Here is a 19,279-nt window from a genome sequence, read left to right on the forward strand (position 1 = left end):
GAATGCCACAGTGACATCACCTCAAGTCAATCACGTTGGCATTCGAAATGTATATAAGTTTCTCTCGTGAGTAACCCAGAAAACACAGTAAGATGATATACTGCATAACCAGTATCACCCACTAGACAGAATCAATAAGGAGACAGACAAGCAGACAAGTCCGAGTCCCACGTTTTGTCTGTCTCTGTTGAATTGTTGGTGGCATAATTTTGTCTTTGCATCTTAAACCCTATTTCTAGTAAATCCAAGTGGCAAATATAGTAATTTACTAGCACTAAACAACAACTTGGTATTTCAAGATTAGGCTTCCACTTTCAATCCTTTTCATCGCAGTCTCCGTCGTCCGTCCCACCACCAATAATATTACTTATCACCTGATTAATCTATCTATTAATTATAATAATTAATATTAATAAGATCCATTCGTGTGGGGTCTGCTATGATTAAGCAAACAACAATTCTCATGATCAGCTCATATGGGAAGCCCTTTGACTGCCCTCGGAGATTGTTAGTTGAGAACCCATCACCCATTTTTCAATCAATGTCTATCTTCTTTCAAGATAAAGTCCAGCATGAACCTTGTTCATAGTGACAGCAATGAAACCCCACCACTAATTAGGCATATAATTAAGGTTGCCCACTTGCCCTAATCAGTAGGGTTACAGATGATCGAGTCAATCACTAGTAATCAATATCGTATCGTACGCAACTTAATCACTCATGCACTACAACAGATGTAAATGTTTATACAAAAAACCTCAGTTCAATTCAACATAAATTGTATACGTCTCGTCACATGCATGGGACCATTCTTTAATCGCCCGCACGTAAAACTACTCCACATCGGCACCCCTTTTTTGTTACTTGATTTGAGTTTCGGGGATTAGATTTGAGTGTCCAAACTCGGGAGTTAAATTAGTGGTCTAAATTCAGGACTTTAGAGTTCAATCGTGCTGGAAAAATAAGCAGGCTTGGATACCATATGACAGCTTCATCAGGGACCAATAATGCAGTGCATGGAAGCGTACAAGAAAAAACCCAGAAACTGTTGGAAGAAAACAGCAGGCAAAACAATCCGCTGGCGGAGGGACGGAAGAAACGCAAAATGCAAAAACGTGTCTTATCCAAGTGATGGCTTCGAGTTCGTGTCGTGGGACCTTTTTTTCCATGTGGTGGTGGTAATATCTTGTTTTGCTTTCTCTGTCAGTATCCACAACATTTTCTTTGGAAAAAATCTCTCCCTTCCTTGCTTGCTTTTATACGATTACGATTACGATTACGGTTTCATTCCAATTTTCAACAACCTTGACGTAACCAACACTCGCTTCTTTTTCAAAATGGAATTAATTAATCCCTTAAATTCAGACAAATAATGCACACCAATATTTAATCTACCCATCTGTGGGTGGCAGTGGCAGCGGCAGCTTGACTTTTGTCAACAAATATGGACGTCATTCGAAACATATATTAGTATTCTATACCTCTTTTGTATACCACATAATGTATCATGTAGACGTGAGTTAAACCAATTTTCCAGCATTTTTTGTATACAAGTTCGAATTTATGAGAGGAGTTCCTCGATGAAAATTGAAAAACAAAACAAAGGGTAGTTCAGAATTCAGATGCTTTTATCAGACCGAAACCATATAAAAAGGAAACCTTTCTACATACATAAAGGGCAAATGAAAATACATGTAGCTTGAAACAAAGCCACAATTTACATGATCCCTCTTTTTCTTGATTTCATTCTACAAATTATTTATCCAACAACGTCATCAAGGAGTTAAAGAAAACGAAATCAAAAAATCAAAAGCCAAAAGACAAAGAAACACAACCAATTCTACTCTCAGCTCCTCTCGCTCAGCTGATTGCCAAGAATATTTACGGCGGCAGGTTCCTCCTACAGTCACTCGTCACTACAAACGCCTTCCGATATGGGAAAACCCGTAAACCCAAATCTAATCTTAACAAAGGGAACAAATCCTCGCACTCCCACCACAAACCCTACTAATCTTATAGGTCTTCAGTCACGTCTAACACACCACGCAGCGAGCGTTGCTGCCTCAGTCTCAAAACTGGCACGAAGTGCCGAGCCTCTGTCTCTGCCTCTGACCTAGGGTAACAGATTTGCGTTTGGCAAATGCCGGGTACAGCAGATCTTGAAACTTCTCCAGAAACAAGGTCCACTCATCCTCGCTCATGTCAGCCAGCTTCACAAAGCTCATGCTTGCAGGAAGCTGCTCGTTTGCACTCCTGTGCCCCAATGATGTATTCGCCATGTACCCATTTTCTGGTTTGGAACCCTTATACTTCAGGTGGCTCTTCTCTCCCAAAACTGTATTCTTCAGCGACATAGAAAGTTTTGAAACGCTTGGGACCTTTTCTGGAGTTGGCATATATGCCAATGCCTCTTGTTCTTCCACTTCACTGTCCTCTTCCTCCTCGATGCTTTCTTCAAGTTTAGAGAGAAGCGAGCGGCCATGCCCACTCCCATTTGCAAATGGAAAGGATGATGACCTGTTCAGATAATCATCTGCTGCAAATTTGGAGGTGTAGTCTTCCTCCGCGTCCTCACAGTCTATGTCAAACAGGAACTCCTGATCTCCCGAATCAGCCTTGGGAGACAGCACCTCCTCCCTCTCTGCCAACATCCTCCTCGCCTCCATACAAATTATCTCAAGTTCACTAGGTTCCTCCTCGCCACTGCGAAATTCCCTAGTCATCATCTCACCTATTTCAGCAAGACAGAGACCATATGCAGCAGACTCCTTCAGGAAAATGGTGCAAAGAACCAAAACCCTGAGACAAGCCTCTCGCATCATGGGAAGCTCCCTGCGCAACATCTCACAATCCTCAAGTGGATAAAGTTTTTCTATGTACTCAAGCTCGTCATCTGTGAATGGAATGGAAGCCTGAGGCCAATGAATCCACTCAAAGTAGGGGTCCTCCAAAGTTTCTGGCAAACAAAGGCCATGGTCAATTGGAATGAGCTCCACTTGACCAAACATCCCGACACCATCCAGTTTCCTAACTAAAAGGTTCCCTGCATGCCTGTCTGTGTTAAAAATCCTAATGTCTAATATCCCTATACGATGCACAGAAGTTACGGGGAAGCTGGATGTCCCGTGATCACTCGCATCAAAGTCATGTTGGATGAATTGCTGGCAAGATGCAATCTTGCTAACCAGCTTCTTCTGAGGAGTCTTATTCCCGTTCACCCCATCGTTTATGTTAAAGATAGAGTGAGTGATCTTGACCAAGGCAGTGGGAGGCACATTGGCAAAGTGATCTTTGTCAAGCAGGAAAGCTGCGACTTCTCTGAATCCAGTCTCCCCAACTCGCACCGAGCGCTTCAAACCTGGTTGCCCAAGAGCTTTACCGACAAAACCTTTCGGGTTGTTAGGCGCAAAAGGTTCTTCATCAGTTGGCTTCACTATCGAAACACACTCACCTCTGCTGTTCCTGAAATAGTATGCACCTCCAAGCCCACTATGAACAGGAATTGGATCAACCCCCATCTTGATGGCCTTCACCATATCCTTGATCACTTGTTTTGTCCTAGCAAACCGATCTGAGTTCCCTAATGTCTCTATAGGACCACTCCGATCTCTCTGCTGCAGATCCCTTCCAGTAGGTGAGAGACATGGAGTTGATGAACTTCTATGCATAAGGTTCCTGGTGAGAAGAAGAGGGGAATCATTCCTAACCGCACTCAGATCATTCTTCAACACCACATCCCCAAAAGTCAACGAGCTTTCATCAGTTGGAACATTGAGAGCAATCTGCAATCTTCTCTTCACAGTATGGACACTATCACTGCGATCCAAATCCATCCCCAAGACACATCCACTTTCAGTTTGCACAAAAACTCGCCTCCTACCAGTGTGCTGCTTCCCTTCCATTCTCTTGCTTCCATGGTACTCCCCACTGAGCGGATTGCTAAATAGTGCCGCTGGCATCTGGGTCTGTACAGGGCTGTCCAGCTTACGAGACATTACGCAGACGGAAGTGACAGTTTAGGAGGCCGGCAAGAGAGGCGGCGGTAGAAGAGAGCCAAAACGTTGCCGAGCTCCAAAGCGGCTGATGACAGAATGAATAGAAAACTCGATTCCAAGACGATCATAAGATAAGGACTTCCAGAACCCACCAAGATTCCGTGAGCAAAAAGACCTTGAGGAACGAACAGGAGACCGAAGAATCTACAGTGGAGCTCAATGCAAAATTCAGTGAAAATTCAATGTCGTCCTCCTCAAAAAAGTAAAGAATCTGCATCGAAACGTAACAGTCGGACATTAATTCATTATTTTTCCATGGATACGTAGATCTTAGAACACAGAGTGGATCAAATACAGAAAGCAGTTCGCTTAATTGATTGAACTTCACATAAATTAACATAAAAACAAAGCATCCATAACCTGTAAATAAATACACTCCACAGTTTCTCAAGACCCAAATATTCTTAGAAATTTCGATTAAATTCGAAACGGAACACACTTTAAATTCTAGTCGCTGAACCTAAATCCCATAAATTTCCATTTTCGGCTCCCCGAATCTAAATTACTGAACCCTAAATTGCATGCGATTCGATCCGCGAGCATAATTTCAACGATGATAAAATAACAATGAATTCGGAAACGACAATGAAGAACAAAATCTGACCATTGCTGAGCTACAAAATAGCGTAATCAGAGGCGGCGACTCACCAGAATACAAGATCTGGAAGAGCCATCAACCGAAGCGAGCACGGCCGTCAAAACAACGAGACGAAATCCTTAGCGCGCGCGCCTCCTTGAAATTTGACTGAGAATCACGGAGGCTTAACGGACGGCGCGAGAGGTGAAAGGCTTGGGGGCGGAAGGGGAGAGAATCGTCCGAGTCGACTCACAAAAACCCTCGCGAGTTTTCCTGCGTCGCCGTCCTTCTTCTTTCGTCTTGCTCTCTGAATCTGTAACTATTCTTCGCCTTCTCTCTCTTCTCACAGCGGTCTCTTTCCCCCCTCGGCACCATCTTTAACTCAGCGCGTAGAGCTGGGTTAAGCAAACTAACCCTGGTTAGAATCTGACCACCCCCCGCTCTCTCTCTCCCCTCTCTCTTTCTCTCTCTTACTTCTGTTTATCTGGTTCGAAGACTCTAGAACACGTAATGTGGGTCGTTGGATCGGTAGACTCCCGGGGAGTCATGGGCCGTGCGATGGGATTGGTCCTCGATGTGGAGACGAGGAGATGGAAAGATTTTTTAGTGAAACCGATACACGGTAGTACACCACGTATCATTATATAAATTGTGGTATATATGTGCTAAAAAGTTAATAATTTAAAAAATAAAATTTATCACCATTTATATTAAAACATGTGGTGTATTACTTGTGTTTCCATCACAACTAAAAATTTCTCGAAAATGGAACTAGTTTGATTACATGGCATTTGTCGCCCTCCTATTGGCCGGTTTTAATTAAATTTTTATTTTATAAGTTTCTATGCCGATCTGATGACCGACGAATCCCTCGTGCCCACGGACGACTCGACGGTTGAATTAATTGTTCATTTGGTGAAATTACCCCTGGATGTGGGCTGTGAAATACCAGAGCTGCCCCTGGAGAGTGGGAGTAGCAAAATTTTCCTGCTGCGGAATCAGGGTAACTTGTGGGGGCCGGGTACGAATTAGTACAGGTGTTGCTTTATGGTGGACTGATCGTACGGTTTGAAGTGACTCAGACTTCTTTGGATCAGAAAAAGATTATGTAGATTTCTCCTTTTTCGGGTCAATAAAGTGAATTTACAGATTGGGTGGGGTGGGTGCAAATTTCTGAAGCAAGTAATTGTTTTTGTTTTTATTTTTTGCTAAGAAGATTGGTATGAATGGGAAGAACGTAAAGAAATTAAATATCATTCAAACCTAAAAAATAATAATTGAGAATGCTATACCTCAAAGTTAATGCGGTTGAAAAGCCACTTAGTGCTATGATTTAGGAGAATTATTCTTCATTTGTAAGTAACAGATTTAAGTTCGATTCTCGTCAAAAGTGAACTTGAATCACATTATTACTAGCGCATTGTGAGACTTAACCCACTCCTTCGCCCATTGATATAGAACTATCAAGGATTCTCTATTCATTGGGGGTTGATGACTCATTTTCCTTTTTTACACTTTGGTTCGTATTGTTGGTATAGAAAGATTTCTTATAAACTATATAACAAAATCCATTTTGCATTATATCTAGGGAATTTATTGGTTTAGGCCAAATAAGCAATGTCACACGATCATTATCAAACTAAGTGCGATTGTTTTTTTGTCTATGAGGATCCCACCGGAGCGCCTTCTGCTTCTAACAGACCATGAACTAGGTCAGAATCATTCTCAACGAGTCGTCGTTTATTTCACATAGCTCATTTTCATCTTATCTCCTATTGATTCATGACTTCTTCAATTTCAAGTAAATAAACATATTGTCTCTTCATTTAGTTTATCTCTTATTGTTAGTGAGACATAATCGTGGATTTTATCATTTTGCTAACTGGACAAGGACAATGATTTCAAGACAAAAAATGTGTATGAATTACGTTTTCACTTTTGGAGCAGAGCAAGGACGGTGATATTAGAGCAACATTGAACTAAATTTAAATCAAGTAAATACGACATTTCACCCATAGCAATTAGCCATATGGCTTGATTACATTCTTAATTAAACAAGTTTAAATTAATATTAGGGTTTAGGTTGGGCCGGTAGATGGTACTCCATGCATTACCATTCCAAAGGTTACAAAATTCCGGAAGACTGCGGACTCTCCCACGTGATGGTGACAATGAAACTGATAATTACTTTAATATCCGACCTGTCGATATTATCCATGTCACCTTCTTCTTTTTTATATATAAATAAATTGTTTTCAACTACATGAAATCAGCCAATGAACCATTCATCGGTAGATTCAATGAAATTTAATCTATTTTATCGTCAAATACTGATACAATTTTACTTTTAAGAGTAAATCACGTGCTAGTCACGTTCCATCATTTGACGGTAATGGGTAAAATTTCATCAAATTTGACGGCGAAGGGTTGGTCTTTTAAATAGTTCAAGACATTAATTTACCCAAAAATTAATTTAGAAAGTCAAACTACAGTTTATCCTTAACAAATAGGTAATAGGGATAATATTGATGGGTCGGATAATGTTTAAGACAAACTCAAAAATACTCATGCTTAATATAACGTTTAAGACAAGATAATCGTTATGCAAGCGAGAGTATTTACGTCGTTGATGTATTATAAGATTCAATCACACGAAAGCCGCTTGTCCTTTTCAATTACTGGAGAGTTTTTTTTTTTTTTTTTTTTTAACAAGGGGAGCAGAAATTAAATCCCAAAAAATATCGTTTGTAGGTAAATACTTTAACGAACTAAGCTACAAACCTTTGGTGATATTGGAAAAAAATTATATCTATTTGTTTAATTTTGGATTCATAAGATATGAATGCTAAAATCTTAAATTATGATACTTGCCAACTTTAGATTTGTGGAACATTTTCTGCCACGTTCATTGGACATATTCTGTCTTTCCATTGCTAATCAGAAAGCGGACAAACTAATGAAATTGAATACCCATAAAAAAAACATATCGCAGAGCCACACCGGTTTGCCCAGCGACCCGACACATTGGATTAGCATATCAGGAACCCTAAACAAACATACAACAGACAAATTCCAGTCAATGGCATCCTGCCACGTAACGCCCAAAGATTATCCAGTTCTGCAAACCAAGTGGCGCCGTCGGATTGTTGAGCAGTGTCACCGTCTGCGAGGGTGCGTAGGGTTTCCGGTGGGCGGGCGCACATGGATTTGGATTTTTAAGGGTCAGAGTCAGAGACGCAGAACAACTGAGAGTTTTACTGCTTGTTTTGTTATTCAGAGCTTCTTCTTTTAGGCCGCCGAGGGTCGTCATCTTTGTTATCGTGTACTGTTCACGTGGATCAACCTCCATGCAGACGGTCGAGACTTTAAAAATGATTAAAGCGTTACAATCTTATAAGCGGACGGTTTTAAGTTTTTGTTTGGGCCCAAAATAATAGTTTGGGCCGAGTGTAGAATCATTCTCGGCCCGGAAGGCCTTGCGACAAGAAGACCATGGATCGTTCAGCTTGTGGGCTTCCAAACCTAGGCCGGTTAGGTCAAAATGCAATGACAAGTCGAGTCCTGATACAATAGGGAGTCTCGGCAGGATTAACAACCTAGAAGCAGATAGGGCTCGAATAAGGACTAGGTTCACAATCCTAATGAAAATAGGACTGGTCGAGGTGATATTGATCCGGAGAGGGAAAACCTAGTCCGAATAGGATTCTATCTCAGATTCAGGGTCCAGTGCTATAAATAGCGGAAGCTGTGCATCAGGAAAAACACACAAAATCAATACAAAATTGCCCTGCGCAAACTCTCACAACTTGAGATCTTTTTCTTTTCCTTTTTCGCTGACACATCTTCCGTTGGCATCAACAGCACTGTGGAAGCAACCGGTGATATCTTAAGTCGGCATAGATAGCTCTGTCACCGTAGAGTCGGTCGGTCTCGCAGTATCTTCCGTTGGCATCAACAGCACTGCGGCGAGAACGGTCGATTACCTATCCAAGTCTCGGTCGAGAAGGGTTTTCGAATCCTTGTTGGTCGAGGTCATCTCATTAGCCTTCTCGGCGAGGTGAGGTGTCACAGTTATTACATTCGGCACATTGCAAGCCGAATTCGGTTCGTGAACTTTGTAAGAAATAGCAGCCTTGTCTTCAGGCTCGAGAACCCAAGAGGCCGAGACGTGTTCCTTTCTCGGCCGCAATCGCAAGACGCAGAAGTCAGTAGCGCGACCCAACGCAGCATCATCAAATTTACTCCTCGGCCGAGCCTCGTCCGACGAGTTGGCACGCCCCGCAATCACCGAAGGACGTAGTTAGCTTAGAATATACTCGGCCTGCGCGCCACGTAGGCTTTGTAATTTCTAGGGTCAACATTTTGGCACGCTCGGTGGGACCCAGTGCTAAAACTACGAAGTTCATGCCAATTGAAACGCGATCGGTAAAAAAGAAAACAGCTATGGGAAAATCAACAGCCGATTTACCGATTCAGAACGTAGGACAAAGTGTGCCACAGGCGTAGGATCCCCTTAGCGCCGGGACACCTGAGTCCACAAGTGCGACTCGCCGAGAGAGGGAAGTTAATCTCGGCGGTCAACACCGCAGTCTAGAAATCCCTAACAGGAACACCTGTGTTCTCAATGAAGGGATAGTGGAGGATTGCGACGAGGATGGCGGTGAAGGATCTGACCCACCAACAAGGTCGTTTCTTCGAAAGCGACTCGACGAGCAGTCTCGGTCAGTCGAGCAGACGTTTAGCCGAGGTATTGACAAGCTACATGACGTGATACTCAATTCCACTGAGTAGCAAACCAGATTGCTCGAAATGCTGGTTAGTAAATTCAGTGACGGCAGGCCTTTCGATCCTTTCCAGCGCTTGCCACCAAGAAATAATCCGTTACCAATGGTACAGGCCGAGCCAATTCCTGCTCGGCCCAAACCAATTGACTTGGAAAAGGTCGGAGGGTCAAATAGTAGGTCGGACGGAATCGACCAGAGGGTCGAAGCAACACCTGTTGATATGACCGAGGTTCAGCGGATGATCGACTCGGCCATGAAGAAAGGGCCGAAGTTTCCTAAGTTTATCCATCCGTACCCGGCCTACATAGAAACGTTCGGATATCCGAAAGGTTTCAAGATTCCAGATTTTAGCCTTTTTGCCGGTGAATCGTCCTTGTCTTCGTTGGAGCACGTGGCTCGTTTCACCGCGCAATGCGGCGATGTTCATAGTGATTTCCATAAATTACGGCTGTTCAACTTCTCGTTGACCGGCTCGGCATTTGCTTGGTATATCAATCTCCCTCCTAATTCCATCCAAAACTGGGAGGAGTTGGTCGAGAAATTCCACGAACAGTTTTATCGACCAGGGTTGGAGGTGTCGGTTTCTTCATTAGCAAGGATGGCTCAGGCATCAGATGAGTCCCCAATGGATTATCTTACCAGGTTCAAATCAGCCAGGAATTGGTGCCGAGTACCCTTGCCCGAAGTCGAGTTCGTCCGGCTTGCTTTGAACGGCCTCGACGTCGAATACAAAAAGAAATTCTTGGGGGCAAATGTTCGGGATATGTATGAATTAGCCCAACATGTCGAACAGTATGATTATTTGCTCCGCGAGGAAAAGATTTCGAAAACTCCGTCTCGGGGGACGATTTACAAGAATCCTACTGTCAGTTATGCGTCAACCGAGGATGAATGCGTTAGTGTGGATGCGGCTGAGATAGTAATAGATAAGCCATACGTTTGCAAGGCCTTGACTCAAGTTGACTCCAGGGAAGTCAAAAGCCACTCGGCCACTGAAGGAACATTGAAACCGTCAAAAGTGTATACTTTTGATATTACAAAGGCTGACGCAATTTTTGATCAACTGTTGTCAGCAAGGATTATCAAACTTCGGCCTGGTCACAACATTCCCAAGGCCGAAGAGCTTAAAGGAAAGGTGTATTGCAAATACCATAATTCAAGTAAACATACGACAAACAATTGTGTCGTATTTCGAGACAACGTCCAGAGCTGGATTGATAATGGAAAACTGAAATTTCCAGAGAAGAAGATGAGTATTGATGCTGATCCTTTCCCCACAGCAACCGTGAATATGGTCGATGCATACCTACCTAAGGACAAAGGAAAAGGGAAGGCCGAAGTTGTTGCGACGCAAGGCTTTCGGACTCAGAATTCTCGGCCACGTTTCATGGCCGATTTTCGTTCGAACAAACCACCTACAGCTTTAACAGGACCCGCTATTGTTAAACCTATGAGGGATTATAGCACCGATGAAGATAGTGGGACGGCGGTTTTTTGCAGTAAATGTAGAGCGAAGGTCGGCAGTGAGCCAGAGGAGAAACCATCTTCGCCTATCACAGAACGACCCACGGCCGCAATTCAGCAAAAAGCAGCCGGCGTCGGCCGACCTCAAGGGGTTTTTGATAGGCTCGGCCCAAAAGTGAAGATGGAAGAGACATCATCAGTCAGGCGGCGCCTCGATTTTGGCGCTTCATTTTATGATGAGGACTATTATACACGTAATTCTAGTAGTTCGGAATCGTCGCGGAGTCAAAAAACCTTCAAACCTCCCGAGCCTAAAGATCAACGTTGGTACACATATCATTCTTCGAAAGGCGTCTACACCGCGTTGTCCAAATCCCAGAAACGCCGGCACCAGAGGATAGATTGCATGGCCCGTCGGCAGGCAGCCCAAGAAACTTCGGTCCCTAAATGGCGGCCGAAGGACACAGTTGCTACTGGTGATGAACGACCATCTCCAGCTATTATGACAGAGTTGGGTCAGGGGAAACGGTTGGTCGACCGAGATATCGAGACCACGTTCGAAGAAGCCGATAAACGGATCAAACTTCTTCTTCGCCCAGGGGAGATGAAGGCACGCCTCGAGCATTTCAGGCAAGAGGCCGAGAGCAAATTAGCCCCGCCAGCTATACAAGAACCGTTGATTAAAATTCGACGGAATTTGCATCCACCATTCCTTGGGGAGGCTTTAGAATATATGCGCGAATTCCATAAGAAACATTCGGCCAACGATCTGTAGGTTTGCCGAAAGCATGCCAGGACACCATTGATCTAGTCCTGACTTGTCCGGACGCCGAGCGCATCATCCAGAAGACCTCTGACCTGGGATTGAAGGCAAGGTTCCAGCACATACGAGAAGCCCGTGTCCTTGGATTTGAAGTCGACCCATACACTGATATCGTTGCAGCCGACCTTCCTTTCTCAATGGAGGATCTTCAGTATTTACGATATCACTTCGAAGTATTTTCGGCGGTTTCTCTCTTCGGCCTCACGACCGATGAAGTAGCACGTGTTGCACGTCTGGATGCTTATCTCGATACCAGAGATGCCCGGCTATACTACCAAGAGCAGGTGCAGGTCCTGACCCCAAGCACACTGTCGATCTCAACCTCGCCTGCGGCGGTCACACAGAGCCAACAAGCTGCCGAAGCAGCACCGCAGGTTCAAACCCTCGAAGAAGGGACAGAGGAGTCTTTTTGTCCAACTCTGACAAAAACAGAGCCCGCAGTCGTCGACCAAACGAGGGATGAGGTTAGCGAGGAGGGTCCCAACCCGATGGGCCCGTCAGTCTTGGATAACATGGAAATTAGTATGGTCCATGTGTTACCTGCTGATTTTCAATCAAGCACGGCTCAACCGAATTTCCTCGATGGTGATGTAGTCGTCGAGGAAACTGGCCATGTGGATTTTGTGTCTATTGCTGAAGATGAGTCAACAACGAAAGATGATAGTCTGAAGGCCGCTTTGACCGAATTATTTCCTCGTTCGTCATCGGCCGCACTCCACCATTTAAAGCCATTGTATGTGACAGCCCACATCGAGGGATATCCCGTTTCTAAAGTTTTTGTCGACTGTGGCGCGACCGTCAATATCCTGCCTCTGAACATCATGAAGGCCTTGCGTCGCTCGAACGATGAACTTATTCCGTCAGGGATCACAATGAGTAGTTTCGTCGGCGACAAATCGCAAACCAAGGGTGTACTGCCGTTAACTGTGACTATTGCCGGTCGCACTCACATGACCGCTTTTTTTGTAGTTGATTCCAAAACCGAGTATAATGCACTGCTCGGTCGAGATTGGATTCATCAAACCAGTTGTATTCCTTCCTCATTGTATCAAGTGCTTGTTTTTTGGGACGGCAAATCGGTCACTGTTCACCCAGCCGATAACCAGCCCTTTGAAACTAACATGATCCAAGCACGGTATTATGATGACCACGTCGGCTACATTACTTTGCAAGGCTTCAATGATGAAGGTCGGCCGACTCGGATTTCTGTACAGAAAGCTATCGAGGTTGGCGCCGAGACTGTCCACCAGGATTCGGCGAGACTCGGATTAGCCAATTTCCTCCCCGAGGCCGATGTCTGACACCGATCGAGAAGCACGTAGGGCCGCGGTTTCATCTACTATGGAACGACTGCTGGCCCATTGGTATACTATATCTAAACAGCCAAATTCGGGCGTTAACCTCATCGAGTTCCTGGCCGAAGGAGATAATGGTCCTGTTTTGTCTCTTGATAAAATTCAAGCCGCCCCGGCCGCGCTCGAAGACCATCAGCCCCAAGTTAAGGATCCCCTGGAAGAGATTAATGTTGGGACGGCCAATGACCCACGGCCTTTGTTTATTAGTGCTTTACTTCCCCAACAAATGAAAGATGAGCTTCGTGCCTTGCTTACGAAGTTCAAAGATTGCTTTGCTTGGAGCTACCATGAGATGCCCGGCTTAGATCGTACTCTTGTCGAGCATGAGTTACGTATTAAGCCCGGATGTAAACCTTTCCGTCAGCCACCGCGTCGATTTTCGACGGAAGTGCAACTCAGCATCAAGGACGAGCTGGTTCGGCTTTTGAAAGCCGGGTTTATTCGGACAGCTCGATATGTTGAATGGTTGGCGAATATCGTTCCTGTTTTAAAGAAAAATGGTGCACTGCGCATATGCATCGATTTCAGAAATCTGAATCTGGCAACTCCCAAAGATGAGTATACAATGCCGATTTCAGACCTGTTAATCGACGCCGCGGCGAATCATGAGATGTTATCCTTTATGGATGGGCATGCTGGGTACAATCAAATATTCATCGCCGAAGCCGATGTGCATAAAACTGCTTTCCGTTGCCCGGGGGCACTCGGTACTTACGAGTGGGTTGTTATGCCATTCGGCCTCAAAAATGCCGGCGCCACATACCAACGAGCGATGAACACCATCTTCCACGACTTAATCGGAACCATCGTCGAAGTTTACATCGACGACGTTGTCATCAAATCTAAACGCCGACGGACACATCTGGACGACCTCCGATGACACACCCCGTCCCGAAGGAGGGCGTGCTGGCCGTCACGTGAGAGTGACGTAACCATTTACACAGTTCGGAAGCTTTAAAAAAAAATTCCAATTACTAAGATAACACACCCGAGGGTGAGTCCTACTTTTGTGAATTCTGTCAGAACACCGTTGGATTCCTCGTGGCCACCAAAGCTCTGCTAACTTGAACCTGGAGGGGCGCAAAACAAAATTGAGTGGGTCAGTAAAACAAAGTTTTTCGAAGACTTTTCATTTAAAACATTTATAACCCCTCACCGTAAAACCTGTATACTTTCCCATAAAATAGCATATATATAACATATATATAAGCAAAAAGCTCAAATCTCAAACCTTTAACACTTTTCAGAAATATATATATATATATATATATATATATATAGATATATAACCATATGAAATCTCAAAGCTTGAATCCCAAATCTTTAACATTTTTCAAGAAAAACATGCCATGCCATAAATCAAAATATAAATCAGGTGAAATAAGGAATCAATCGGAGATCCTGCAGTTGGTCCTATACGATTAATTCAATAGCTCAATATCTCACTAAGCCGGAGTCACCACAGTGACCTATACGGCCCTACTCTGCACATCACTCGGAACTACGTAAGGTAGTCTATACGATGAAAGGTGTAAAATACGCTCTAGTGCTTCTCTCATCATATCATCAGCGCGCATATCTAAGGTCACCCACCAGTCGGAACCCCTCTAATGGTCTGTACGACTGGCATGTCGGAACCCTCACATGGTCTGTACGACATCCACCTACTTGGATCCAAGGCGAGCGTGCGGTGTGGTGAATAATATAAGCACTAACACCTAGGGTGCAGATTATGAGCTCAAACGTCTCAACAACAACAATTCAATGAATAAACGAACTCACCTGACTTACCTGTGCCTCCACAGCACCATGCAACATGTATGCATCATATATCAATCATATAACTCGTATGAAATTCACATTTTCCAAATAATTCTATGCATGGCATTTTCAAAACATAATTTCGCATAAAAGCATTTTTCTGGGAAAAACAATAGTATATAGGTAATACGAAAACAAAACTGCCCACTCACCTGGAGTTCGCCCACAACTCCCTAGCACCGTACATCAAGGCGTCATGACGATTAGCGCCTAGAACAACAATCAAATCCAACCTCAGAAATTCTGCCGATAGAATACATAACTTATATAAGACACGTCACTACGTAGTTCGATCCGGATGATCTGCAATTCAGATTTCAAATCCGTAACTTCCAGAGGTCCACAATATACCTCTAGGACAACATCCTAAAATTTCATTACCATCCAACGGTCGGATCTTCGTCAATTTCCAAAACTAAGTGACGGTTAACATTCTATTTTATGAACTTACAACTTCAATTCCAGAAGATCCGTAAATTGGATTCCCAATCCGTAAGTTCCTATAATCCTCAAATATTACGTATTACAACGTATCAAAGTTTGGTGACGATCCAACGGTCGGATCGTCAATTCACATTTTCACCTAACCACGAATCGTAACCAACCTAGGTTCAATTATTCAATTTACGTCCATCAATTAACAAAACTGAACCTAGAACCTTAATCACATGCTAATAATGACATTGGCGGGCCATTGGCCACGCGCCGCCGCGCGGGCCGCCGCGGGTGGCGGTTGGCCGCCCCCGGCTCGCCGGAAAATTCAACTATTTCCAAAAATTACCAAAATTTTCAGATTTGAAGATCTCAATGAGTAGAACAACTTTCATACCTGAGGCCAAGGCCAATTTGGCCTGGAAGTGCTTCAATTTCACCAAAACCGTGAAGAACCCTAGAATTTGGGTGTTTCCAATTCGACCTTCAAACTTGTTCCAACGCCTCAATTACCTCTTGGGCTTTGTTCTAGGTCCTAAAGGAATGCTAAAGGTGTTAGTAATTGAAAGAAAACATTTCAAAATTTGGAGAATTTAAACAAAAGGGTCGCGGCACCCGTAGGGGTGTTCTTCGCGAAATCACAACGAAATTCAATGATTCTTGGGGTGAAACGTAAAGAGGGAAGGCCTAGATGATGATTAGGAGTGGTACCTTGACTCAATTCGTCGGAAATTTGGACGAAATCCATCGAATTTGGGCGTGGGCACCGCCGGGTCGAAACGACCCACGGGTTCTCCCCAACCCATTTCCTCTTTTCCTCCGCTTCTCACCCTCTCTCCCTTCCTCCTTTCCCTGTTCCGATTGGTCAGTTTCTTCCCCTCTCTGCCTCTGATTCGCTCTCTCTCCTTCTTCTCCGATTGGGCAGTTTTTGCCCAATCTCTCTTCCTCTTTTCTGTTTTCTGGTTCTTCCCACGCACACACCCACACAAAACTTTCATTTTTCTCATCCCAGCCATCCATTTCATTCATCAATAAATCTGGGCCGTCCAATTTCATAAAAGAATTTCTATATTTTATTAAAATTATAATTCCTTAAAATTTCAAATTTCAAACGTTAATAACTTCTTCGATATAACTCCAAATCACGAACCGTCTGCGCCTACGCGTCTGTAACGACGAGTACTACGAGGATATGTCAAGAAAACAAATCTTAGATGGCACGACACAACGATTAACCTCGAATGATGTGCGTGTCTTGAAGGGCATTTTTGTAAAATCCTTTATTAAAACTTTAAAAATTCTTAAAATTAGGGACGGGCTGTCACATCCGACAGGCTTTCCTCCGCATGCGTCAGCACAACCTCAAGATGAATCCTGCCAAATGTGCTTTCGGCGTGTCGGCCGGAAATTTCCTTGGTTTCCTCGTGCATCACCGTGGAATTGAAGTCGATGCGAATAAAGCACGCGCAATCGTCGATGCCCCACCCCCAACGACGAAGAAACAACTCCAGTCCTTACTTGGCCAGATCAATTTCCTCCGCCGATTTATTGCTAACTCGGCCGGTAAAATGAAAGCGTTCTCCACGCTTTTGAAACTCAAGGACTCAGATAAATTCGTGTGGAATGGCGAGCATCAGGCGGCGTTTACACAAATCAAAGTATCCCTCACGAAACCCCCTGTCCTAGTTCCCCCTCGGCGTGGTAAACCTCTTAAGCTCTATATCTCGGCGGCCGAAGAATCCATCGGCTGCCTCCTCGCGCAAGACAATGATGCCGGCCGAGAGCAGGCTATATTTTATCTAAGCCGGAATCTCAATCAACCAGAGATCAATTATCCCGCCGTTGAGAAACTGTGTCTCGCCGTATTCTTCGCCGCATCCAAGCTCCGGCATTACATGCTCCCGTCGGTCACCCAAGTCATTGCCCAGACTGACGTTATCCGGTACATGCTTACCCGACCAATCGTCAAAGGCCGAATTGGGAAGTGGACAATGGCGTTGTCCGAATTTAGTTTGCAGTACGTGCCGCAGAAAGCTGTGAAAGGACAGGCGTTGGCCGATTTCCTTGCTCAGCACCCTTCGCCTTACGGTTTCGGGGATGCTGACGTCGAAATCGGCATGGTGGTGACCCGCGACAACTATTGGACGATGTATTTTGATGGTTCCAGTACTTCGTCTTCGGCCGGCGCGGGCATCGTCCTTCAATCTCCTCACAACGATCGCTGGTATTTTTCGCTCAAATTGGATTTCGAGTGCACCAATAATCAGGCCGAATACGAGGCTCTTGTCATTGGTCTTGGCCTCCTTCTTGACCTTCGAGCCACTCGTGCCCTCGTCCTCGGTGATTCTGAACTCGTGATTAACCAAATTAATGGGTCTTTTCGCTGCATGAGTTGTACTCTGGCGCCCTACCACATGGTCGCCAGCTATTTGGCCGAGTCTTTTGACGGTATTACATTCGAGCATATTTCTCGGGTTCATAATACCGACGCAGACGAGTTGGCTCAAATCGCCTCCGGTGCTCAACTCATGGGGGGCAAGCTAGGCCGGGAGATACCAATATTACGACAGCTATACCCGGCCTTGGTTAATCAGCAAATCCTCCGACGAGACAATGTGATCCGCACCAGGGTCATGTCCTTGCCTTCGTTGTTAGATCGGCAGGACTCTATAGAAATTTGCGCGGCCGAGGCTATACCAGATGATTGGAGGAAACCCATTATGCAGTACCTTGATAATCCTAACGGGACACATAGTCGCAGGACACGGGTTCACGCCATGAACTATGTCACGTACCAGAACGAGTTGTACCGAAAGGGCGAAGATGGTTTGTTACTGCTATGCCTCGGCCCCCAAGAGAGTGCTCGGGCGATCGCAGAGGTTCATGAAGGGGTATGCGGAGCTCACCAGTCTGGACGGAAAATGCGATGGCTACTCCGACGACACGGCTATTTTTGGCCGAGAATACTGAAAGATTGTATCGAGTTTGCACGAGGATGCGTGCAGTGCCAAATCCATGGGCCTATACAAAGGGTCCCGGCCGAATCACTACATTCGGTCATTAAGCCGTGGCCGTTTAGAGGATGGGCCATGGACGTAATCGGCAAAATCACGCCGACTTCTGGAGCTGCTAAGCATGCATGGATAATAGTCGCAACTGATTACTTTACTAAGTGGGTCGAAGCAAAATCATATGCCGAGTTAACATCTAAAGAAGTTTGCGACTTCGTGGAGGAACACATTGTGACTCGGTTCGGTGTACCGGAAACAATCATAACCGACAATGGAACAATCTTCACAGCCGAAAGGTTTAAAGAATACACGGCAAATTTGAACATTCGGCTGGAGCAGTCCACACCGTATTATCCACAGGCGAATGGGCAGGCCGAAGTAAGTAATAAAGTGTTGATCGGCATCCTCGAAAAAATAATAAAAGAGAGGCCTGGCATGTGGCATTTGAAGTTGAACGAGGCATTATGGGCATACCGAACGTCGCCCCGATCGGCGACTGCAACAACCCCATACGCATTAACCTACGGACACGATGCAGTGCTACCAGTCGAGTTGAGCATAAATTCGTTGCGATTAATTGAACAAAGTAGTTTGTTTAGCGCCGAATATAATCAGTCCATGAGACAGGAACTAGAAGATTTGGAAGAAGCGCGACTTGACGCTTATAACTTACTAGTGGCGCAAAAACAAATTGCCGAGCGAGCCTATAATCAAAAGGTGCGACAGAAAACGTTCGGCGAGGGTGAATTGGTATGGCAAACGGTGTTGCCCGTAGGACTAAAAGATCCTAGGTTCGGCAAGTGGTCGCCGAATTGGGAAGGGCCGTTCATTGTGCATAAAGTATACGGCAAAGGGGCGTATCATCTTAAAGATCGGACTGGTGTGATTCACAAATTACCGATTAATGGGAAGTTTTTGAAGAAATACTATCCAGTTACTTGGGAAATGCGTGAGTAA

At 44.7% G+C, this 19,279-nt stretch overlaps 2 protein-coding genes and 1 long non-coding RNA gene across 3 annotated transcripts; 1 reads left to right on the forward strand and 2 right to left on the reverse strand.

Moving 5' to 3' along the window:
- Positions 1-1,647: 1,647 nt before the first annotated feature.
- On the reverse strand, positions 1,648-5,123 carry LOC103402772 (phosphatidylinositol 4-kinase gamma 7-like). Its single transcript, XM_008341527.4, has 2 exons — positions 4,704-5,123; positions 1,648-4,266 (listed from the first exon to the last, which is right to left on the reverse strand). Exon 2 carries the CDS (start codon positions 3,993-3,995, stop codon positions 2,070-2,072), a length of 1,926 nt encoding a protein of 641 aa, XP_008339749.3. The 5' UTR covers positions 3,996-4,266; positions 4,704-5,123; the 3' UTR covers positions 1,648-2,069.
- Positions 5,124-14,011: 8,888 nt separating this feature from the next.
- On the reverse strand, positions 14,012-16,272 carry LOC139192880 (uncharacterized). Its single transcript, XR_011577402.1, has 4 exons — positions 16,023-16,272; positions 15,709-15,846; positions 15,032-15,089; positions 14,012-14,128 (listed from the first exon to the last, which is right to left on the reverse strand). It is a non-coding gene; the product is annotated as an uncharacterized lncRNA (long non-coding RNA).
- A 385-nt stretch (positions 16,273-16,657) lies between these two features.
- On the forward strand, positions 16,658-19,279 carry LOC139192766 (uncharacterized). Its single transcript, XM_070815433.1, has 3 exons — positions 16,658-17,705; positions 17,805-18,137; positions 19,164-19,279. Exons 1-3 carry the CDS (start codon positions 16,658-16,660, stop codon positions 19,277-19,279), a joined length of 1,497 nt encoding a protein of 498 aa, XP_070671534.1.

This window comes from Malus domestica, chromosome 16 (genome assembly GCF_042453785.1).
Source record: "Malus domestica chromosome 16, GDT2T_hap1".
NCBI lineage: Eukaryota > Viridiplantae > Streptophyta > Magnoliopsida > Rosales > Rosaceae > Malus > Malus domestica.

Coding starts and splice junctions, on each gene's coding strand:
- LOC103402772 (XM_008341527.4), bottom strand. CDS start 3,995: ATGTCTCGTAAGCTGGACAGCCCTGTACAGACCCAGATGCCAGCGGCA.
- LOC139192766 (XM_070815433.1), top strand. CDS start 16,658: ATGCGTCAGCACAACCTCAAGATGAATCCTGCCAAATGTGCTTTCGGC. Junction 17,706..17,804: donor GTCTTTTCGCTGCATGAGTT/GTACTCTGGCGC, acceptor ATACCGACGCAG/ACGAGTTGGCTCAAATCGCC. Junction 18,138..19,163: donor GTACCGAAAGGGCGAAGATG/GTTTGTTACTGC, acceptor TTGTGCATAAAG/TATACGGCAAAGGGGCGTAT.